We start from the raw sequence: 25,525 nt of genomic DNA, 5'->3' as shown, positions 1-25,525 counted from the left end.
TTGGTTCTCATACCCCCAAGGGGTATGGATACCCCTGGTTAAGAACCCCTGGGTTAGAGCCAAAATCATCAAGAATGTTGGGCACATCTGTAAGTTAATCAGGAATTTGGATAAGATGCTGTAATAAATGCTTTGTCTTGTAAAATAGCAAAGTTGAAAGCTTGTTCACTAGTTTGATTCATGAAAGAAGATAATAGCTAAAAACAGTGAAATCTCCAAGTGTAGAGATTGCAGCAAAGGGTAAATAGGTGAGAATGTGATCTACTTTGGGAGTCTGATAGTCAAAGAATTTTACATAATAAGAGGAGTTGGATGAGAGATACACAACACAAATGAATTTAGTAGGTGACAATGAATTCTTTACAAGATGATGGAAAATTCTGATGTCTCAAGAACATGGGCATGAAAATATGATATAGTGTTGTGTATGCACATAGACACAACAGCCATGTTTGGATTGTAGTTGAGGTTAGAGAAAGCAAGAGGGAATAGAAAATTGTCTGCTGTCATTGGCCAGAGACACCTGGAATTTAGTGAGTAATATAAGCTGAAGTCTGGAACAGGTAAGGTGGTGGTCAACAGATTGGAAATTAGATCTAAGACTGAATATTCTAGAAGTTAACGTGGAGAAAGTTTGAGGAGGTATCAAGACACCTTGGATCTGTCACTGAAGCCTGGTTTGGGATTATAAATTTTATGCTCTCTTCTCCAGATGGGAACTCTGAGACTTCATTTGTTTACCATGAATGCATACTTAATGGTAAGAGTGTGTAGATGTGTTAACAGTATATAAAGACTTATTTTACAAGTTATTTGAATGCTGTTTGTATAGTATGTTATAGACCATGTAAGCTCTTATTTAGTCAAGCCTCATTTTTCTCCCACCATGTGATTTATGTTCTAGAAGACTAAAATGTGTCTTGAATAATGTAGGATGTTAGACAACTCACTGTGTGGATAAATCTATTTTTTGTATACAATCTTATTTATTTGTGGTAAAAAGTAAGAATAGGAACAGTGGTGATTGTGATTCGCAGTGAGTGTATTGATTACTGTAGAAACTGACTTTGCCAATGATGATTATGATGGTGGTGTTAATGGTGGTGTGGATGTGGTAATAGTAGTGATGGTGAAGAAGGTCCTATTGATTATTGTTTTGATTTAATTGCTTATTCTGTGAATATAATGATAATGTTTCCGTACATGTACTACAGTAAAATCCCTCTCATCCGGCATTCGAGTTTCCGGCAGCTTCAAGTATCCGGCACATTTTCCCCTGAGCCTTAAAATCAATAAAAAATCAATGTGTACTCATAAAATCGATTAAAATTCCCGCGCGAGGCATACTTTGTCCCCTCGCCACCAGAGTGCACTGCTTTGCGCCACCCACAGCCCACTGCACTGTGTTTACTCAGTGACTCAGTCCCGCGTGTGCACTGTTTATTGCCTGATGCCTTCATCATGCCTAAAGTTGTAGAAAAGAGGAAGTGTGTTGTGCTTACACTTAAGCAGCTGATCAGATCAGCTGCTGATTAAGATCAGTTGATCTTTGTTATGGTAAGATGCATGAGTGTAGGGTGGTGATTGTGGACATAATTTCACTTCTATTCAAGTATCTGGCAATATTCAAGTATCCGGCATGTCTGCGGTCCCGTTGATGCCGGATAAGAGGGATTTTACTGTATTATATGTGAATGTTAATACCGATGACTTAATTGAGGCTTCATCTTAGCAAGGTAGGTGAATTTACCAACACTGATGAAAAGAAGATAATGGCTCTGTGCCATCATGTTCTGGTGACTATTCTGATACTTCCAGGACAGTCAAATGGGAAGGTGCTGAATTGTGAGACTTGTGGCAAAGAGTTCCACCGACGTGATCTGCTGCACCAACACCAGGCAGTCCATGGGCCACCTTCACTGCCATGTCCCACCTGCCATAAGCTGTTCAAAACTCCCAAGTCTCTGGAGGTACACAGCTTCATTCACCTGAACATCAAGCGATTCAGCTGCAAATACTGCAATAAGGTGAAAACCCATAATATTTCACTGTCAGTACCTCTAGTTATGTCAATATGATGCTCTAGTTATATGAATGTGATGTGTTTAAAAGATGTTTACATGGTGCTGTTCATAAGTGGATGTCATTACTATAAATTATCGTGATAGTTTATTGCGATAACGATATCAGGTTGTCTGATAATTATTTTTTCTGCGATATTGATTCATTGGTATCACTGAAACTTTTGGTTCCAAACTAGTTATAATCGATAATTTTAGTTTTTGTAACATGAGCGTGTTGAAGTTTTAAAGTTAAAAAATCAAGTGTAGTTATTTAACTTAAAACAGTGCTTTTCATTAGTGAAGAGACAAGATAAATATTAAATTTGAAGGTTTTTCTAAGATTTTTCTAAGTTTTTAAGATAGATAAAAGTGAAAATTTAGATTTGTTGTTTTTTTTATTTAGAATATCAATATCATTATCACTAGTTTTGGAATTTTGGGTTTATCAATTTGTTGGTTATTGGTTATCAGGTGATAAATTTATTGCCAGTTATTGATTACTGGAGTAGGAGTGATAAATCACTCCTACTTCTCTACAAGAACTTACTCCAGTCTCACTTTTCAACTTAACACAAGAATTTGCCTTAGTGCAAATATGATCTCTACTGTCTTTTCCTCTGTTACATCATCCTTGTTCCTCACTGACCTTCATCTTATTCTCTTACATCAATCTTTCTGTCAAAACTCTTCTATACTTATCCCAGCATACTAAGTAAATTTGTTCCCATATAATTATTAAAATACTGGCAGTGGGAAATATACAAAATTGGTCACAAAAAGCATGGTAAATTGACAACACTATCAGGCACTGGAGGGAATGTGGGTTGGTATGTGTGTGTGTGTGTGTGTGTGTGTGTGTGTGTGTGTGTGTGTGTGTGTGTGTATAGTATTTACCTAGTTGTAATGTATGGGATGGGAGGAATGCTTGTGTTATCCTGTCTTTGTATCTCATGGTGTCTAACATTGCCTTAAATTCATGTATTATCTCTGCACACACTACTTTCTTATCCAGTCCATTCCATGTATCTGTTACTCTGGGGAAAGCTGTTCATTTTCATATTCCTTCTGTAAGTATCTTTTTTAATCTTTCTTCCATGTCCTCTTGTATGTATCTCTCATGTCCCACTTTATTAGGTCTTCTCTATCAAGCATTTCCATATTCTTCTTGATCCTATAAATTGTTATCAAGTCTCCTCTCTCCCTTCTTTGTTCCGGCATTGTTAATTCCAGTTTTGATAACCTCTCCTCATACAACATTTCTGACAAGCTTGGAGCCAGTTTTGTCGCTGCTCTTTGAATCCTTTCATGTTTCCTGATGTTCCTTTTGTGCTTGGTGACCACACTGCAGCTGCATATTCCAGTCAGTTTCTTTACTATTTCTTTATCTATGTCGGTAAATGCCACACTTTAATAGGTTGTAAGTCTCTCCAACAATTTTATTTTTGTGTTTCACAGGTGACATGTCTGATATGAATGCTCCCAAACCTCTTTCTGATTTTGATTTCTTTATGATCTCACCTTCAAGTTTATATTGCCCTGAAATCCTCTGCTTGCTCTTTCCAAACTCATTCTTGATGTTGAACTCTATTTCCCATTTGCAGCTCCATTCTCAAACTTTATCAAGGTCTTGTTGCAACATTTCACAATTGTCCTTGTTACTCACTCTTCTCAGTGGTTTAGTATCATTGGAAAGAGACTCATATAACTACTAATTCCTTCATCAATGTCATTAATATATATTGCAAGCATAACTGAGGCAAATACTGATCCCTGTGGGACCCCAGTAATAACTTCTTTCCAGGGAGAATACTTGTCTGTAATTATGACTCTCATTTCCCTAGCTTCCAGAAAGTCACTCATCCAATCCAGCAGCTTTCCTTGCACTCCTCCTATGATCTCTAGTTTTCTTACCCATCTCTTTTGTGGCACCTTATCAAAAACCTTCTTTAAATTGAGGAATACACTGTCTGCCCATCCATCTCTTTCTTGAATAATATCTATTATTCTAAAGTAGAAATATATCAGATTTGTGGTACATGATTTACTTTTTCTAAATCTGAATTGTCTTGTGGTCACTGTGCTGTTTGCTTCAAGGTGTTTAGTCCATCTGTCCCTAATAATTTTTTCACAAATCATGGCTACCACACTTGTTGGGCATATTGGTCTATAATTGCTTGGATATCCTTTATATATTGGAATAATATTTGCTTTTTTCCAGTCTCTTGGCTCTTTTCCTTTTTCTAATGAACTTTCTATATGTATTTTATCTGCCAGCTCCTCACTATATTTTTTTGATGTCCAGTTTGTGAGTCTGCCTGCTCCTTGTGACTTCCTCACGTCCAACTCTCTCATTAACTCAGGTCAGGGTTTCTAGTGAATGGATGTGTTTAGTGAGCAGTGACCTGACACTAATATAGCTGGCTAGTTAAGACATGTTGCTGAGTTGTCTGATTGTGTTAGTTCTGTTCTTGAGGCCTTCGTTGCGAAGTCTCAGAGGTGGAGGCTGAGTTCCATCAAAGGATCTCGGAGGTGCAGGCTGAGTTTTGTGAGAGGATCTCGGACCTGCAGGCTGAGTTCTGTGAGAGGATCTCAGCACCTGTGGGAGGATCGTGCCCCACTGTCACCTTACCTAGTAAGGCAATGGAGGAGCAGTGGTCGGTTATGTGCAGGGGAGCCAAGAGGCTGAAGGTCCTCAGGGCACCTTGCGTGGAGACGAAGAATCCCTTCAGTGTGCTGGAGGAAGTGAAGGAGGAGGAGGTGGACATGGCAGAAGGAGACAAGAAGGAGGGGGCAGATGCAGTTAACCTGCCACAAGGTAGAGGGCTTGTGCTTGGTGATAGGTTAGGCACTTAGTGTGTTTTGTGCCAGAGATAGGAAGCGTAGGTTGAGGGTGTGTTTAATGGGGGTTGGGATAGGGAAGGTAGCTGATAGGCTAGACACGTGCTTGGAAAATGATGGGACCAAACCCATTGTTTTTCTCAGTGCGGGAGGGAATGACCTTGTTAAGGTCAGGAGTGAGGAGCTGTTCAGGAAGTTTCGATAGGCTTTGGATAAGATTAGGGACAAGGGAGGGATCCCTGTGGTATGTGGTGTCTTGCCGAGGAGGAGAGTTGGCGCTGAGTGGCTGTCCAGGGCTATTACAGTGAATCGCAGGCTCGTGAATCATTGTAAGAGTAATGGATGGACGTTCATTGACAACTGGGACCTCTTCTATGGTAGGGACGCCTTGTACGCCCAGGATGGAGTGTATTTATCATGCAAGGGTGTTCGGGTTTTGGCCAGAACACTTGAGCGGGAGGTTAATGCACTCCAGTGCTTTTTTTGTTAGTCAGGAAGGAAGAAGGGGTTGTGAGGTCAAAATGAAGGACAAATTAGTTAAATCTAGAAAGGTAGCTAACTCAGGGAAGGTGAGAAATAGCTTGAGTATTTACTACACAAATTGTAGAAGTATTTTGAATAAAATAGACTTGCTTAGAGGAATAGTTTGTGTAGAGAACTTTGATACCATTGCTTTAACAGGATATGAATTTGTTGGGAATAGAACTTATGGCGCAAGATTGCCAGGTGTAGAAAGCAGTCATCACCCTTCCAACCCTACCCTAATGGGAAAATGCGGACGTTAACAGAAACTTGGTTAGACATGTCAGGAAAAGTATTTAATCCAGAGGTTAAGATAGATGGTTATACACCGTTCTATAAAGACAAGGAAAACAGGAGAGGAGGAGGCATCGTGTTGTATGTTAGGGACACATTACAGTGTTATATTAACAGTAGAACTAAAACAGATAGCAAAACAGAGTCGATATGAGTAGATATTAAGGAAGGATCACTGTCAGTAGTACTGGGAGTAGTGTACAGGCCACCGAACAATACAAAGGAAATTAATACCTCACTGTGGCAGGAAATGAATAGAGCAGGAAGGTACAGTCAGGTATGTGTGGTAACAGATTTTAATTTTAGGAATATCAACTGGAGCCTTATGGTTGGTAACAGGGAAGCAGAGGAATTTCTTAAGGTAATTCAGGATAATTTTTTAAAACAGGTAGTCGTAGAATCCACTAGAAGCAAAAACACTAGTAAAATACCTGACTTTAGGGGAGCAGATTTTGAGGAATTAAAAATAAGGTACCTTCAGGGAGTTGACTGGCAATGGATGCAGGGTGAGGTTAGGTCCGGGACAGAGTTGAAAGAGATAAGGCAGGATGAGAGAGGTGAGGTGAGGTGTGAAGGTGTAGGACAAGAGGAGGGAAGATGTGTCTGGAAGGAGCGGAGAAGAGAGAGAGGGGGAGATAGGTGTGAGTATGTTGGAGGCTCAGATCATGCTGAAATGGGAGAGGTGAGGTTGAGGCAAGTAGATGAAGGAGTGGAGATGATGGAAGGGGCCGAGATGAGGGGATTAGATGAAGTAAATGTAGACGAGTTGTATAAATATTTTGTAGATAAATTGCATACAGGTCAGTTAACAAACATCCTGTATAGAGCAAAAAGATCACAGAAAAATGACCCAAAATAGATGACTGCTAGGTTAAAACATATAGGGCAGAAGAGAATTATATATTATGATTAAGGGCAGGTGAAGAGATTTTAACGCCACAATATAACAAATTAGAACAGTTAGGAGGATAATAAAGAAAGCTAAGGGCAATTATGAATTAAAGGTAAAGATGGACCCCAAAGGATTTTATCAGGTATACAGGACAAAGAATAAGGGTGCTATAGGTCCATTAAAGGCAGTAGATGGGGAGCTGGTTAGTTCTGGGGAGGAGATTAGTAAAATTCTGAATGAGCATTTTTTAACTGTCTTCATCCAGGAAAACATGCAGGATATGTATGCCAAATAGTGAACAGATGTTTAGAGCAGATGAGAATGAGAAGCTGACAGGTATTTCCATAACTAAGGAGATAGTGAAACAGGAGATAGATAGGCTGAAAAATTTCAAGGCATCAAGACCAGATGAAATATATCCCAGAGTACTTAAGGAATGCAAAGAGGTTATTAGTGAGCCATTAGTTTCTGTCTTTAGGAAATCAGTTGAGTCAGGTGAGGTACCAGTAATGTGGAGGCAGGATAATGTAGTACCCATCTTTAAGAAAAGTAGATAAAACTTTAACATATAATTATAGACCTGTCAGCTGAACTTCAGTTGTAGGTAAAATATTATATAGGGCAGAAGAGAACTATATATTATGATTAAGGGCAGGTGAAGAGGTTTTAACACCACAATATAACAAATATATAACAATAATAGCATGGAACATTAGAGAGCATTTAGACAAACATAACTTGATAAATCAGTTGCAGCATGGCTTCACGAAGGGGAAGTCTTGCCTGACGAACTTGTTAAGTTTTTTACAGTAAAGTGTACGAGGCAGTATACAATGGTGATAATTATGACATCTTATATCTGGACTTTAGTAAAGCTTTTGACAAGGTACCCCATCAGAGGCTCCTAAGAAAGGTTATGGAACATGGGATAGATGGGAAGGTGTTAGGCTGGATAAGGTCATGGCTAAGCGATAGGCGACAAGGAGTTGTAATAAATGGCTCTAAATCCAAGTGGGGTCATGTAATTAGTGGGGTGCCACAGGGATCAGTATTATGGCCATTGTTATTTTTAATATATATCAATGACTTGGATAGTGGAATTAGTAGTGGTGTTAGTAAATTTGCAGATGACACAAAGATAGATTAATTAGGTCAGAATCGGATGCCATCGCCTTGCAGGCAGATTTAGATAGGATGAATGAATGGACGGACAGATGGCAAATGCGGTTTAATATCAATAAATGCAAAGTACTTAGCGTAGGTAGAGGAAACCCACACAGTAGGTACACAGTAAACAACAAAACTCTGGTAGGTAAAGGGTATGAAAAAGATTTAGGAGTTATAGTTAGCTCTGAACTCTGTCTAGGAAAGCAATACATAGAGGCCAGAAACAGGGCAAATAGGGTATTATGATTCATTTTTAGGAGTGTTAAAAGTAGAAGGCCTGAAGTAATATTAAAGTTATATTTGGTGCTGGTCAGACCTCATCTAGACTATGCTGTGCAGTTCTGGTCCCCACATTACAGGAAAGATATAGGTTGATTAGAATCAGTACAGAGGAGAATGACTAAAAGGATATAGGAGATGAGGTGTATTCCTTATGAGGCGAGATTGAAGCTGTTAAATTTATATTCTTAAGAGAGACATAGGTTAAGAGAGGACATGATTAAAAGTCTTTAAGTGGTATAAGGGTTATAACAAGGGGGATGTAACCAAAATTCTTAGGATCAGCAACCAGGATAGAACAAGAAATAATTGGTTCAAGCTTGAAAAATTTTGGTTTAAGAAAGAGATAGGAAGAAATTGGTTCTCAAATAGAGTGATAGATGAGTAGAATGGACTCAGTAATTATGTTGTTAATGCCAATACATTAGGGAGCTTTAAGAGAAGAATAGACAAGTTTATGGATGGGGATGATAGGTGGAAATAGGTAGGTACATTTCATACAGGGACTGCCACGTGTAAGCCTGGTTGCTTCTTGCAGCTTCCCTTAATTCTTATGTTCTTATGTTAACTCTTTTATTTCATGGACTGTGACCTCTGTATCCCCCATAGGAACCAATCTTTCTTGCTCCTGTCCTTCCTCACCCAAATCACTCTTTCATAAAGACTGCTTGGAGGTGCTCATTCATAATCTTAGCCATTTCCAAATCACCCCCATACTTAAATCCATCTTTTCATAATTTCCTTATTTCTTGTTTATTTTTCAGTTTGCTATTCAGATATCTATAGAAGAGTTTTGGTTGATTTTTACATTTGTCAGTTATGTTCTTATAATTTTTTCCTCTTCCCTACATATTCTTTTCTTTCTCTTGTATATTCCAGCCACCTTTCTGGATGCCTCCTCCTCCTCCATCTCTTTCATGCCCTGTCTCTTCTTTCCTTTCCCTCACCACACCTCCTGTTAAACCACTCTTTAATTTTAGTCTCCTGTTTTAATATTGGTACATGTTGTTCCACTCCATTTACAGATTTCCAACAGGAGCTTCCACTTGTGTTCTACACCCATTTCTGACAAAAAAGTTGCTCCATTCTGTCTCTTTAACATATCTTCTGAGTTCTTTAAAGTTTGCTTTACTATAAACTAATCTTTCTTACAAATTATATATTTTTTTTTCAACTCCATTTCAATCAATATGTGGTCACTTTTGCCAATAGAGTGATTGTTTGTAATCTCTCAGACTATCTCAGGCTCTTTGCTGAATATTAGGTCATGCTGTGATGGTTCATCGTTACTTTTGTATCTGTTGTTTTGCTGAACCCACTGTGTCACTGTGTTCTTTATGATCATGTGAAGCAATATATTTCTCCAGGAACTCTCACCTCCCTCAGTTGTCAGTTCCTCCCTGCATACTTTTTTTACAATTAAAGTCACCCACAAGTACAAGTTTGTCACTCCTTTATCAGTTCCATTAAAGACAATCTTGTATCACTCAGCATCTTGGTATATTGTGCTTCTTCCCATGATCCTGTTTTATATAGGACTTAACTCACAACAAAATCTCTCTTTTCCATGTTTCCAGCTCCCAATTTCAACCTAATTATTTCAGCATTTCCCTTTCCATTGCTGATTCTACTCACATTTAGGCTCTTTGTCATCAAAATGACTCCCTGCTTACCCTTCCTGTTTTTTTAATCAAATATTGTACTGTCCATTCCCAATGCTGTTCAGCAATAGTTGACCACTTAGTTAAGTTTCTGTTATTCCCATTACATCAGGCTTAAACTCCTCCAGGTAATCATTTAATTCCTTGATTACTGAGATAAGTCAATTCATGTCTGTATAAGCCACTTTCAGTTTTCCTTTTCTTCATTTTTCTCTTCCATGTATCATTTCCATGTCTCATATCCATAACTCTACAGTGTATGTGTGTATGTGGCATAGTGAATTGCGCTGTACACAAGATTAGAATAATTTGACCTGACAATCTGCAAGTAACCAAATTCATAAACATTGAACCTGTGAATGTTAATGTTGAGGCTGATTGTATATGGTGGAATTAGTTACCTACAGGCTGCCTGGATCATGCATCATGTGCCCTGAATAATCTGTGCTGCATCCACCTGGGTCAAAAGCTCTGCATAATGACTGTACTGACTGGACTGCACTCCTTTTACCTGGGTCAGGCACTGTTCACTCATTGGTTCTTCCTTTCCCTCTGCCTCCAAAATGTCTTGTCATTTGTCTGATGGTGGTGTGGGTGTCCATGGTGACACAGGAAGCTGAATGCTGATATAGGGCAAAAATCAGAGAAAATTTTTACTGGACTGTCAGGTCTGCCCCTGCATGTCTACTTCATAATAACGCCCCATTGAGCAAGGTACTTAGACACTACTTTGAGAATGTGAGAGAACTTCTGTATGAGACAGCTGAAATGAAAGAAAGCTTGATATGTGTTCACCTGCTGCATGGCTTTGTAGTGAAACTACAAGATGAGGATTTATGGCAGATGAAAGCACATAAGACAAAACTCAAATCGTTATTTGACAAGAGTGGATAGAAACATGTAGGAAGAGCTGACCTTGTTACCAGTATTATCTTACACAATGATGATGACACAAGAAGAGGCCTCATCATTTGGGTTGAAGTTCAGCACACATCTGGGCTCAGAGTTACCCAGACTATGTCATGAAAAGCAGCCACTGAAATGACAGTGACAGAAAAGGCTAAAACAAGGAGTATTATATGTTGTACTGTAGCTGCCTCCTTGAAAAGACTGTCTATACTGGGAAGATACATCAAGGCATTGGAGGAACTTGTGGAGAAAAATCATTCATCATTACAGTTGCTAAAGGAGGAGTCATGGTCTTCACCACTGAAAAAAAGTATGTATAAGAGATTAAAGGCAATGGAAAAGGATTTAAGGCCTCAATATAATTAACGGGTTAGAACAGTTAGGAAGTTAATGAAGAAAACTAAAAACACTTATGAATTAAAGATAGCTAGCCAGGTGAAGACTGACCCCTAGGGATTCTATCAGTTATATGAATGGAATGGGCTCAATAATTGGATTGTTAATGCTGAGTCATTAGGGAGCTTTAAAAGAAGATTAGACAAATTTATGGACATTGATGATAGGTGGAAATAGGTAGGTATGTTTCCTACAAGGACTCCCACATGCCTTGGAGTCCCCATCTGGAGAGGGGACCACAGATGTCCCCAGGTCAGACTGCTCTTCTGATATTGACCCTGAGTGTCTTGACACCTCTCCCAACTTTTTTTTCATTAACTTTTGCAACATTCATGGTCTTAGATTTAATTTCCAGTCTGTAGAACATCACCTCTCCTCTTTTAAACCTCACCTTCTTTTCCTCACTGAAACACTGGTGTCTGAGGCAACTGACAGTAGCCCCTTTTCTGTTCCCTCCTACTTTCTCTATTCTCATTTTCAATCCAAAGCTGGATGTTGCATTTATGTGCGCAACAACTTAACCTGGTCTTGTGCCCATGCTCTTGAATCTTCCGAGTTTTTCACCATCTGGCTACAAGTCCCTCTCAAACTAAATTTGTCTGTGCTGTATACCTCTCACCTAACTCCTCTGACTATAAGAAATTCTTTAACTACTTAACTTCCAAAGTGGAGCACATTCTGACTCTCTTCCCTTTTGTTGAGATCTCCATTCTTGGAGACTTCAGTGCTCACCACCAGCTTTGGCTTTCCTCTCCCCTCACTGACCATCCTGGTGAACTAACCAACTTTGCTATCCTCCATGACTTAGAGCAATTGGTGCAACACCCTACTGATATTCCTGACTGTCTTGGAGATATGCCCAACATTCTTGACCTTTTCCTAACCTCTAATCTTTCTGCTTATGCTGTTACCCTCTCTTCTCCGTTGGGCTCCTCCGATCACAATCTCATATCTGTACCTTGACCTATCACTCCAATCCCTCCTCAGGATCCCCCTAAGTGGAGGTGCCTCTGCTGTTTTGCCTCTGCTAGTTGGGGGGGATCTGAGGAGGTATTTTGCTGATTTTCCATGGAATGACTACTGCTTCCATGACAGACCCGTCTCTGTGTGCTGAATGCATAACAGAGATGATAGTGTCTGGCATGGAGGCGGACATTCCTGACTCTTTTTCTCAATCTAAACTTTCCAAACCTTGGTTTAACACAGAGAGGTGGCTCATACTTAAGCCTTCCATCACCAGAATCTCGTGTGCTTTATATTTCTGCCCGGAATGATACCAAGTCTGTTCTTCAGCCAGCCAAAAATTCCTTCATTAATAGAGTGTCAAAATTTTTCAAGATCTAACTCACCTCGTGACTTCTGGCATCTACCCAAAAATATCTCCAATAACTTTGCTTCTTCATCTTTTCCTCCTTTATTTCAATCTGATGGTATCATTGCCATCTCATCTATTTCTAAAGCTGAACTCTTCACTCAGACCTTTGCTAAAAACTGTACCTTGGACAATTTAGGGGTTGTTCCTCTCCTCCACTCTCTGACTACTTCATGCTATCTATTAAAATTCTTTGCAGTGATGTTTTCCATGCCCTTGCCGGCCTAAACCCTTGGAAGGTTTATGGACCTGATGGGGTCCCTCCTATTGTTCTCTGAAACTGTGCCTCTGTGCTTGCACCTTGCCTAGTGAAACTCTATCAGCTATCTGTCAACATCTATCTTTCTTTCTGCTGGAAGTTTGCCTACATTCTGCCTGTTCCTAAAAATGATTACTGTTCTAATCCCTCAAACTGATATCCTATTGCTTTAATTTCCTGCTTATCTAAAGTTTTTGAATGTATCCTCAACAGGAAGATTCTTAAACATCTATCACTTCACAACCTTCTACCTGATCACCACTATGGGTTCTGTCAAGGCTGCTCTACTGGTGATCTTCTGGCTTTCCTTACTGAGTCTTGGTCATCCTCTTTTAGAAATTTTGGTGAAACTTTTGCTGTTACCTTGGACATATCAGAAGCTTCTGATAGAGTCTGGCACAAAGCTTTGATTTCCAAACTACCCTCCTACAGCTTCTATCCTTCTCTCTGTAACTTCATCTTAAGTTTCCTTTCCGACTGTTCTATTGCTGCTGTGGTAGACAGTCACTGTACTTCTCCTAAATCTATTAACAGTGGTGTTCCTCAGGGTTCTGTCCTATCACCCACTATCTTCCTATTATTCATCAATGACCTAAACCAAACTTTGTCCTATCCACTCCTATGCTGATGATACCACGCTGCACTTTTCCACATCTTTTCATAGACGCCCAACCCTTCAGGAAGTAATTTCATGCAGGGAAGCCACAGAACGCCTGACTTCTGCTTCTACTTCTCAATTCCTACATCTATCAAGTCTATACAATCTTCCAGACTACTATCCTCGCTTCTTCAATGACACTCAACTGTCCCCCTCTTCTACACTGAACATCCTTGGTCTGTCCTTTCCTTGTAATATAAACTGGAAACTTCACATCTTATCTCTAGCTAAAACAGCTTCTATAAAGTTAGGCATTCTGAGACATCTCCACCGGTTTTTCTCACCTCCCCCAGCTGTTAACTCTGTACAAGGGCCTTATCTGTCCATTTATGGAGTATGCTTCACATGTCTGGGGGGGGATTTTCACTCACCACTCTTCTAGACAGGGTGGAATCAAGAGCTTTTCATCTCATCAACTCCTCTCCTCTAATTGACTGTCTTCAGCCTCTCTCATCACTGCAATGTTGCATCTCTAGCTATCTTCTACTGCTATTTTCATGCTAACTGCTCTTCTGATCTTGCTAACTGCATGCCTCCCCTCCTCCTGCAGCCTTGCTGCACAAGACTCTTCTTTCTCTCACCCCTATTCTGTCTACCTCTTTAATGCAAGAGTTAACTGGTATTCTCAATCATTCATCCCTTTCTCTGGTAAACTGGAATTCCCTGCATGCTTCTGTATTTCCACGTTCCTGTGACTTGAATTCCTTGAAAAGGGAGGTTTCAAGACACTTATCCTTCAATTTTTTATTATCGCTTTAGACCCTGTTTTGGGACTGGCATCTCAGTGGGCTTTTTTTTTTTTTTTTTAATTTTTGTTGCCCTTGGCCAGTGTCCCTCCTACATAAAAAAAAAAAAAAAAAAGCCTGATGGGTTCTTGTAGCTTCCTTATGTTCTTAACATTAATGACTACAGTATGAAAATGGAAGAACTTTTGGCAGACTGGAGTAATTGCACCAAACAGTACCAAGGGCAAGTGGAAAAAGAGGTAGAAAGACTTAACAAAAAAGTCAAGTACATCTTGAACAAGATGGATAGGGAAAGGAGACTCATGTACTTGTCAGAGGACATGTACTATATAAGAACTACCCAAGATACACAAACCCAGCATTCCCTTTAGATTCATTACTATGGGGGATAGGCAATGCTTCTCACTGGCTAGCCAGGGTCCTGTCCAATTCCACTCTTGAAGACTATGAGTAATGTAACCAGTGTGTATCTAAGGAACTTGACAGATTTAATGAAAAAGTACAGAAATTTGATTTTATTATGAAGAAATTGGTGAGTTTCTATGTGAAATTGCTATTCAGTGAAGATAGTTTCCTCCTGTGTAAATGTGACTATACAAAATTAGTGTCCATGTGTGTAGAAGTAAAAAGTTCTCAAAAGTAACCTCACCAAGCAACAGAGAAAAACATTAGAATTCCTGTATGTGTATAACAAACGAGGAATCATCAACAGGAGGACAGGCAACATCATTTGGGTTGAGGTAGCAGCTTAGGTTGCAGAAGGGGGAAAGAAGAATGACCAGTCAGCAAACAGAGCATCTTACTAAGGTAGAAGTGGTAGAAGGACCAATCAAGGCAGAGGATGCATGACTTGGGCAGCTGGCAGATATCTGATTACCATGTAGATATATCGACAAGTGAGCTACCATGTAGATATATCCTGTGAGCTACATTCCTCTGGAGAACCTCTACAAATCCAGTCAGGAATAAAGTTTTCTATCCTCATCCATGTTTCCCTCACCATCAAGTGTACATATGCATTTTTATTAATGGTTTAAAATAATCATCATGCCGTATTCTCACAAAATAATTGTGAGGTTGCCCTGTAGATTTTGTAACATTGGCTATATGGTTCAAGAGATTATTATTCATTTGGTTTTACACATGTGTAGAATTACTTCTTGATATATATATTTATTCATATACTACTCAAGGCCACCAACTTGGGTATTGAAAACCGACACTGATGGGACACTAGGGGCTCCTGATATTTTGTACACAGTGAACACATGGGACATGTTACAAGGAAAGTGTACATGCTGTGAAGCATTGTGTAAACAGGACTTTAGAAAGTCAAGAATGGTTGGCTTTGATGACTGATTGTGAGAGTGTATGTATGTATTTAGTGACTTTCAATTCAACATTAGTTAAATTGGTGCAAGTAATGAAGGCAGTGTTGCTATGGCATAGCATTTGTTTCTTTAACTTCTTAGTTATGTGTTTCACCATCAAAGTGTGTCAGAATTCTTGGTTATTGTAGTAACATTGTAAATTCAGTTTTGCTAGTAAATGGGTAACAACAGTTCTTTGCATGATTATAGTTTGCTTCCTTTTCTCTTCAGAAATTCCATCAGAAAGTCAACTTGATTCGTCATGAAAGGAGTCACTTACCTCGAGGCACAGTCAAATGTCAGTACTGTACCACCCACTGCTCCTCCACTGAGGAACTCAAGGCCCACCTGCTGTCCCACACACTTTCCCAAGAAGACCAGGAGGAACAGCCTCAAGATCGAGCTCCTCTCACACTGATCAAGAAGGAGGCACATCACATTAAGATAGAGGAGGCCAGGGAAGTACTGCTACCACAGTTCACATCACACACAGTTGTTGAACCCCAGTTGAAATTTGTGCCTGGGAGCAAGAATGAGCTAGGGGGAAGCCAGACAATGTGTGACCCAGGCCATGTTCTGGCTGCCAACTCAGGGCTGCAAGGGAACAGTGATGAACTGAAAATCATAGTGAAGGAAAGAACAGCATCCAGGTTGAAGACTGAAATGAATAAAGTGTGCCCAACTGTAGTATCTGGCTTCAGGACCAAAGTGATGCACAGTGTAGTCCCAGTCATGGCCTCAGAGCTTACACTCCAGGCTGCTGCTGTTCCCCACTCAGATGTTACTAGCCAGTCCACTGTTTTTCTGCCGCAAAGAATCTCCAACTTCTCTTTAGCAGCTGGTGAGGCTCCCTTGCCTGCTGAATACTTAGTGCCTACTAGTCCACCTACCTCTGCCCCATCCCCTCACCACATTGGTAATTCAAGTGTTTTTAAGGTGACCAATGACTCTTTGAATACAGAAGGGTGTCGCTTGCCCTCCAATGTGCTGATCACTAGTGCCACAGTGCCAGCCCTGGATGATACAGAGGACTGTCACTTAGGTGCCAGTGAAGAGTGTCATGAGACAGTTGAAACAGATCATGAGGTACATTTGCCCTCCTCCAGCCAAGCCAGCAAGGTGAGGCACCTAACACTAAGTCCTGGCTCTGAATGCCTTTACCAGTCAGCATCTGTAAGTGCAACTCCTGGTGCAGGAGGAACTGAGGTGCATGATTGCCATGTGTTAAGTGGGGAGCAAATTGTACAGAGTGTGGTACTGGTGGCTGAGCCTCCAGTTACTGGTTGCTAGCTCACCAGAAACACTTTTTTTACTATGACTGGAATCTTAAAGAAGACTTATAACAGTGACATGACTTTTAATTGTAGTAAGCAAATACTCTTCAAGTAGAACAGGCAAGCAAATGATTATTGTGATGGGGTGAGTATGGCACAAAGAAGAGGTGCTAGTGAGGTGAAACAGCTACAACAAAAGTTACGAAGCAAGGGAATTCGCCGGCTGTGGAGAATGTGCTGCCTTCAGTGGTGCCAGTCACATGGTGAGTACCAACTTTGTATATAACTAAGAACTGTCATTATTTATCTGATTGATACCTATCTTTGTCAGATTATCAGACATCAGAGTTGGTCGGCTATAGATTATATAACCTCATTATGATAAGGTGATTAGAAGGAAGACTAGTTTGATATATCTGAAAATTCATTATATTTGATGGTTGTTACTGTGATTTTTTTTAATTAACTCATTGTAAAGGAGGTGTTTAATATATTCAATGGTATGGGGTACTAATGACCATAGTAACAGTAGAAGTGGTAGGGTTTAGAGAACTTGGGAGTAGGAGTAAGGTAAGTGCATGATGGACAGCTAAGCTTGAAGAGGCTGTAAAAGAAAAGATGAGACCATATGAGAAAATGTTGTAAAAAAAAAAATATTGGGAGAAATTGAATTGAGGAGAATGGAGTATAAATCTTGGAATATGAAGGTGAAGGAACTTGAAAGAGAGAGGAGAGAAGAGATGAAGAGTTTGGTAAGAAGATGAATGAAAAATTGATTGAAAATATATAATTGGTTTGGTTGGAAGTTGAAAGAGAAAGAGGGGAGGAAGATAGAAGTGTGGGAATATGAGAATGAAGAGAGAGATGGATTTTTTGCAGGTAGCAAGAAGTTGAAAGGTTTGATAAAAAAAGCAGTTGGATTGTTCAGTGAATTAGAAGACAGCAAGGGAATCATTAGTATTTAGTGGGTATGGAAGCATGTAGAGAACAATTAATTATGCAGAGAGTAATTGGTAGGAAGTAGAGAAAGTGATAGTTGTGCTAAAGTATGGGAAAGCTGCTGGTATAGATGGAAAACAGCAGGAATGTTGAACTAAGGAGACAAAGTGGTTGTAGATTGGAAGCTTATGTGATATGGCATGAAGACATAGATAAGTACTTGATGAGTGGACAGAGGCAATTATTGTACCTCTATATAAAAGTAAATGTTGTATGAATAAGTGTAATAGTTATTGGGGGGATAAGTTTTCTTAGTGTGCTGGGAAGAGTCTGTGAGAGTCTTGACTGTGATACTGATGGAAGTAACTGAGGTGAAGGTCAGTGAGGAACAGAGAGGTTTCAGGAAAGGAAAAGGTTGTGGGCATCAAATGTTTGCAATTAAAATGGTAATAGAGGAATACTTAAGAATGGACGAAAGGTTGTATGCAGCTTTCATGGACCAAGGGAAAGAATACAATAGGATGGACATGAAAGCCCTTTGGAATGTTCTTAAGATTTATGGTATAAGGGGGCAGGTGTTGAAAGAAATTGAAGCTTTTCACAGGGATACAATAGTGTGTGCATTAGGGTGGAGGAGGAGCTTGGAAAGAGTTTTGTTGTAGAAGCAGGAAAGAGACAGGGATGTGTAAGGTATGAAATATTGGTGCAGGGCTGTGAAACAGAATGGAGTGGGATGGGCTATAGTAGCATGTCTTTATGGATGGCATTGTCTTGCAGAGAGAGAAAGAAAACTCCAGAGAGTGGTTGTTTATTTCCATAGGGTGTGTGTGAGATGGAAAATAAAGATGAATCCTGGGAAAAGTTAGGTGATGATATTTAAGAAAGACAATTGGATTTATTTGACTATAGAATATCTTAGTAGGGTGAGTGTGCCAGCTGTAGCCTGATGTGAGATGGTTACAGGAAGGAATGGATTGGAGGCAGTGACAGTTTAAGTACAGGTATCTGGAAACATTGAGCTGAAAAAGAGAGGGTTCTGAAAGGTAGGTGTGTCATAAGATCACTTTCAAGAGTCATGAGAGAAAGAAATGTGTCTGTGGATGTAAAGAATGGGTTAAATAATAATATTTATCTGTCATTATTGATGTTTGGATCAGACACTTGTGGAGAGACAAGATGGAAAGTCATGAGAGTGTGTATGAGAAGTGTGGTGTGAGTGGCATTGCAGCTCAAGTAAATTGTGGAGTGGTAGTATGAGTAAAAAGAAGACACTAAGATGACATGGCCATATTGAGAGGATGAAGAGCAAAGATTTTGTAGAGAAAGTATACATATATGAACAAAGTTGAAAGTGCTAACAGGAAAAGAGGTCCATTTGGAAGATGGAAAGGTGGGGTAAAGGAGTACATGTGTGAAAGGTGTTAGTAGATGCCAAGCAAGGAGGGAATGTTTGGATAAGGGAAATGGGGGCTTTTCTGCTGTGGTCAACCCTTTTGAGGATGCACTTTTTTTTGCAAATTTTTCATTGACATTATTTTTTAGTGAAATTGCCCAAAAAATTATGAAGTTATTAATAAAAACAGAAAAAAAATTTAAGATATCGATATTTAAAAATCTGGGTTTAAAAGATATGCATGCCTAACTGCCTGCCTGATTTTTATTTTTCTCTCTCACACCCACACTTCCTGTTTCAGTCATGCAAAGCTGAATAACATTCATGTAGAATTTTAGAGCATAGTTGGTAATGGATCTCTCTTTGTTGCAAAGTATCATCAAAGCATAAGGGTGACAGGAGGCATTGCTTTCCTTGTTGTCACGAGGTTTGCTCCGCTTGCTGCCTTGAAACCCTCAGCATGGTGGCGTTGCTGTGTAGTTTGTGGTAGCCAAATTGAATGGATTTTCAGGGTCTGAACAGAGCAGGAAAGATTTAAAGATGAGTTTCAAGGTGAATGACTCTCTCTCTTCCTGTGTGGGTTAGTGTTTGGTGGGCAGGTTTGGGGATGAAACCCTGCCATCTTATATATAGAGATGCAGGTTTGTTTCTCCATGTCAGTGAATGCCATACACATTTTTATTATGAATATTTCTTAGTGCAAGTGATGGAAGTGGATGGCAGAGAAAGTCAGCCATAAATTTCCAATTTTTGCTTTTTTGCTTGTAAAATTTTACCACTAGTTGAAGTGTACTAGAACATGATTTAACATTTTCAAAAATTTTATTTAGGTATTTTGAGAAATCCATGTGATGGGATCCTGTTAAGTTAATTAGGTAAAAAGAAATTGTGATATGAGAACATCACCACCATCTCCATGACCACTCATGCATTGCCACAGCTCACTCCTGTACAAATAATTATTAAACCAATGAGTCCAGCAGGAGGGGGTTGTTCTGTGGTGCACTTAAAGCTATTATGGTTTGAGGTTACAGATTTTGTCCTTCCCCTGCTTACAACAACTAATATGTATTATTGGTAGCATCGGTTAAGTACGAGCCTTGTTCATTTTTAGGGTTACAGGAGGAGGAGGCAGTAGACACATGCTGAAACAATAATTACTCCCAGTGAGGTCTTAAGCACTGGATCAGGGGGTGCTGTGAACTTTTCATTAAACCCAGCTGTGACCTCACTGAACATTTCCCTTTGTGTCTCACAACACAGGTCACAGCTTGCCCTCAAGGACAACTCTCTTTCTTCACACAAAACTACATGCACTTAATTACACACACACACCCTTCACTCAAAATTCAAAATTATCATAGCAACTCCTACACCAGCCTCTGAGTCCCCATCTGGGGAGGGGGACCACAGATGTCCCCAGGTCGGACTGCTTTTCTGGTATGGACCCTAAGTGTCTTGACATCCCCGTGAACTTTTTCTTCATTAAATTATACAGCATTCACAGTCTTACATCTGATTTTCAATGTGTAAAACACCACCTCTCCTCTACTAAACCTCATCTTTTTTTTTCACTGAAACACAAGTGTCCAAGGCAACTGACAGTAGCCTTTTCTGTTCCTTCCTACTTTCTCTATTGTCATTTTCAGTCCAAAGTTGGATGTTGTGTTTGTGTGTACAACAACTTAACTTGCTTTCATTCCCATGCTCTTGAATCTTCCGAATTTTCTACCATCTGGCTACGACTGCAGAGTCACTCTCAAACTAAATTTATCTGTGCTGTATACCTCTCATCTAACTCCTCTGACTATAAGAAATTCTTTGACTACTTCGAAAGTGAAGCACATTCTGACTCTCTTCCCTTTTGCAGAGATCTCTATTCTTGGAGACTTCATTGTACACCACCAGCTTTGACTTTTCTCTTGCTTCACTCCCTTCACTCTTCTTCACTGATTGTCCTGGTGAACTAGCCTTTAACTTTGCTATCCTCCATGACCTAAAGCAATTGGTGCAACACCCTACCTGTATTCCTGATCGTCTTGGAGATATGCCCAACATTCTTGACCTTTTCCTAACCTCTAATCCTGCTTATGCTGTCACCCAGTCTTCTCCGTTGAGCTCCTCCAATCACAATCTCATATCTGTATCTTGTCCTATCACTCTGGTCCCTCCTCAGGATCCCCAAAAGAGGAGGTGCTTCTGGTGTTTTACCTCTTCTAATTGGGGGGACCTGAGGAGGTATTATGGTGATTTTCCTTGGAATAACTACTGCTTTCATGTCAGAGACCTGTCTCTGTGTCCTGAGCACATAACAGAGGTAATAGTGTCTGGTATGGAGGCGTACATTCCTCACTCTTTCTCAACCTAAACCTTCCAAACCTTGGTTTAACACAGCCTGTTTCCATGCTATACATGATAGAGTGGTGGCCCACATAGGGTACTTGAGCCTTCCATCACTTGATTCTCATGCCCTTTATATTTCTTCCTGGAATCATGTCAAGTCTGTTCTCCAATTAGTCAAAAACTCCTTCATTAATAGAGTGTCAAACTCTTTCAAGATCTAACTCTCCTCGTGACTTCTGGCACCTAGCCAAAAACATCTCCAATAACTTTGCTTCTTCATCTTTTCCTCCTTTATTTCAATCTGATGGTATCATTGCCATCTCATCTATTTCTAAAGCTGAACTCTTCACTCAGACCTTTGCTAAAAACTGTACCTTGGATGATTCAGGGCTTGTTCCTCTCCCTCCTCCACTCTATGACTACTTCATGCTACCTATTAAAATTCTTTGCAGTGATGTTTTCCATGCCCTTGCTGGCCTAAACCCTTGGAAGGCTTATGGACCTGATGGGGTCCCTCCTATTGTTCTCTGAAACTGTGCGTCCATGCGCGCACCTTACCTAATCAAACTCTTTCAACTCTGTCTGTCAACATCTACCTTTCCTTGCCAGAAGTTTGCCTAAATTCAGCCTGTTCCTAAAAAGGGCGACTATTCTAATCTCTCATACAACCGTCCTATTGCTTTAATTTCCTGCCTCTCTAAAGTTTTTGAATCTATTCTCTACAGGAAGATTCGTAAACATCTATCACTTCACAACCTTCTATCTGATCACCAGTATGTGTTCCATTAAGGCTGCTCTATTGGTGATCTGGTATTCCTTACTGAGTCTTGGTCATCCTCTTTTATAGATTTTGGTGAAACTTGCTGTTGCCTTAGACACATCAAAAGCTTTTGATAAAGTCTGGCACAAAACTTTGATTTCCAAACTACCCTCCTACAGCTTCTATCCTTCTCTCTGTAACTTTATCTCAAGTTTCCTTTCTGACCATTCTATTGCTGCTGTAGTAGATGGTCACTCTTCTAAATCTATTAATACAGTAAAATCCCTCTTATCCAGCATCAACGGGACCGCCGACATGCCGGATACTTGAATATTGCCGGATACTTGAAGTGAAATGTGAAGTGAAATTACGTCCACAATCACCACCCTACACTCACGCATCTTACCATAACAAAGATCAGCTGATCGCCGTGCCGCGCGTCACCACCCGTGCTGCCACCTCACACTCACCAACACACAATACTACTGTACTAACATTCTCTTTAATACTTTCCTCTTATAAATAAGTTGATGGGTTACAAAAATAAAGTACGTATACACTTATTTGCTTTAATCAATATTAGCCAACATGTATAGCATACAATAAAGATATGAAAATGTACGAGTGTTTGTGACACTTTTTCGCTCCCCACACCTCTCATTCTTTGGGGTGCCTTTGGGGTGTCGGTGGTTTTCATGTAATCCCGCAGCTTTTTCGTCTGGGATTTAATGTCATAAATAGTTGATGAGCCCACACCATATTCCGCCATTAGTTGCTGTCTGCTTTCACCTCTCTCTAATCGTCGACAAATGTCTACCTTCTGCTTAAGTGTAAGCACAACATGCTTCCTCTTTTTTTCAACTTTAGGCATGATGAAGGCATCAGGCGATAAACAGTGAACACGCGGGACTGAGTCACTGAGTAAACACAGTGCAGTGGGCCGCGGGTGGCGCGAAGCAATGCAGTCTGGTGGCGAGGGGACAAATTATGCCTCGCGCGGGAATTTTAATCGATTTTATGAGTACACATTGATTTTTTATTGATTTTAAGGCTCGGGGAAAAATGTGCCAGATACTTGAAGCTGCTGGATTCTCGAATGCCGGATGAGAGGGATTTTACTGTAGTGGTTTTCCTTGGGCTTCTGTCCTGTCTCCCACTCTCTTCCATTTATTGATCATTGATCTTCTAAACCAAACTTCTTGTCCTATCCACTCCTACGCTGATGATACCATCGTGCACTTTTCCACGTCTTTTCCTAGATGTCAAATGCTTCAGGAAGTAAACAATTTATCTAGGGAAGCCACAGAATGCCTGACTTCTGATCTCTCTAAAATTTCTGATTGGGGCAGAGCAAACTTGGTATTGTTCAATACCTCAAAAATTCAATTCCTCCATCTATCAACTTGACACAACCTTCCAGACAACTATCCCCTCTTCTTCATTGACACTCAACTGTTCCCCTCTTCTACACAGAACATCTTGGTTTGACCTTTACTTATAATCTAAACATCTCACATCTCATCTCAAGCTAAAACATCATCTATGAAGTTGGGTATTCTGAGTCGTCTGTGTTAGTTTTTCTCACCCCCCCAACTGCTAATTGTGTAAAGAGGGCTTTACCCGTTCTTGTATGAAGTATGCTTCATATGTATGGGGGGATTCCACTCATACTGCTATTTTAGACAGTGGAATCAAAAGCTTTTTGTCCAATCAACTCCTATCTTTTAACTGTCTTCAGCCTCTTCCTCATCGCTGCAACGTTGCATCTCTTCCTATCTTCTGTCGCTATTTTCATGCTAAATGCACCTCTGATCTTGCTAACTGCATGCCTCCTCTCCTTTCATGGCCTTGCTGCACAAGACTCTTTTTTTCTCTCTTTCCTATTCTGTCCACCTCACTAATGCAAGAATTAACCTGTATTTAAAATCATTCATCCCTTTTTCTGGTAAACTCTGAAACTCCCTGCCTGCTTCTGTATTTCCTCCTTCCCATGACTTGAATTCTTTCAAGAGGGTGGTTTCATGACACTTATCCTTCAATTTTCAATGATTCTTTTGACGTCTCTTTTGGGACTGGTGCCTAAGTGGGATTTTTTTTTCCATTTTGTTTCTCTTGGCTAGTGACCCTCTTACATAAAAAAAAAAAAAAATATTTGCTTTGTCAGGATTCACTAATCATTTTACTGTTCATATAATTCTTTTTATATGGGTCCTCTCTGAGAATAACAACTGAGTCAAGTAATACTATGTATCATTCTTTTAGAGGCTTGTCCAACTCAGGCCTCCCTGATGCCATGCCCCACTTCCCCTACATAGCTTGGAAATAAGAACCCTCTCCATCATCAGCTATGAAGAAGGGCATCATGTTTTCCATTTTCTGCTTTTCCACTTAATTTGAAATATTTATGATTAAGACATACACTGGCTTTAATAGTTTATGACCACATCTCAAAATTCATGCAGCTGCCACATTTGTTCCATTCCCTTGCATCCATCTCTTTCATCAGCTTCAGCATCTCCAGATAATGAACTTGTATATCCTGTGTGTGTGTGTGTGTGTGTCATTCGTTCACCTATGGTTGTTTGCTGGTCACACAGCTGGCTGTTTCCCTACAGAAAGAGCTCAGGGCTCAAACTGACTGATCTTTGGGTAATACCAAGACAATTCACATGTCACACACTGAGACAGTGAGGCCACATACCCTTGGGTTACATCCCGTATCTGCCTGCTGCTAGGTGAACAGGGGCTACATATTAAGAGGCCTGTTTCCCTCGCCATGCCTGGGACTTGAACCTGGGCCTTCATGGTTGTGAGCCGAGTGTGCTAACTACTACACTACACGGTATGTGTGTGTGTGCGTGCGTGTGTGCGTGTGCGCGCGCATCTATGTGCACGTTTAGTGGTAATTTATAAGACTTGAGATACATACACTCATGTGGTTCCATTTCCATAATGTACATTTATCCAACCTTTCAGTTGGTGCATGTTCCTTAATGATGCTACACTCTTACTTAGTTTATTCTGTATTTCTGTTTCAGTGTGTTAAGTTATTTTTCATATACTACAATATTAGAGCATCTGCCTTATGTATTTGTGTGTGTGTTGTCTCATGTTCATTGTGTAAAAAAAGAAAAAAGAAAAAGGAAGCTAGCCATGGGGATCACAAGAAAATTAAGTTTCTGTTCATTGGTAGTTAAGAAAAATTGCAGTTACTTCCTCATTAGAGAAACATCTCAGTGGAGGGTGTTTCCTTATTGGGTGTTTGTATGCCTTAACAATGCACTCAGTTTGGATGGGGAACGATGCATAGAGGAGCATAAGACAGAGACATGAAAACTAAAATATTGTGGTATAATAGCAGAGTGAGGACAAGGGCTTAGGTTCTTTTGG

The 25,525-nt window shown here is 40.0% G+C and overlaps 2 protein-coding genes across 5 annotated transcripts in view; both read left to right on the top strand.

Moving 5' to 3' along the window:
* Nucleotides 1-16,775, top strand: part of LOC135116189 (zinc finger protein 658B-like) — a 74,533-nt gene extending 57,758 nt beyond the window's left edge. Inside the window, exons 16-17 of the mRNA XM_064033504.1 lie at nucleotides 1,819-2,027; nucleotides 15,658-16,775. Coding sequence (XP_063889574.1) covers nucleotides 1,819-2,027; nucleotides 15,658-16,716 — 1,268 coding nt within the window. The 3' untranslated portion in view covers nucleotides 16,717-16,775. The remainder of the gene's footprint in view (nucleotides 1-1,818; nucleotides 2,028-15,657) is intronic.
* Nucleotides 16,776-16,822: 47 nt separating this feature from the next.
* The window catches only part of LOC135116190 (uncharacterized), a 108,386-nt gene continuing 99,683 nt past the window's right edge, over nucleotides 16,823-25,525 (top strand). For all 4 annotated transcript variants that reach the window (XM_064033510.1, XM_064033508.1, XM_064033507.1 and 1 more), the window contains exon 1: nucleotides 16,823-16,963. The gene's annotated coding sequence lies outside the window, so the exon portion shown is untranslated. The remainder of the gene's footprint in view (nucleotides 16,964-25,525) is intronic.

The sequence above is a fragment of the Scylla paramamosain genome, chromosome 30, assembly GCF_035594125.1.
Source record: "Scylla paramamosain isolate STU-SP2022 chromosome 30, ASM3559412v1, whole genome shotgun sequence".
Taxonomy (NCBI): domain Eukaryota; kingdom Metazoa; phylum Arthropoda; class Malacostraca; order Decapoda; family Portunidae; genus Scylla; species Scylla paramamosain.
This window is presented reverse-complemented; position numbering and strand designations above follow the sequence as displayed.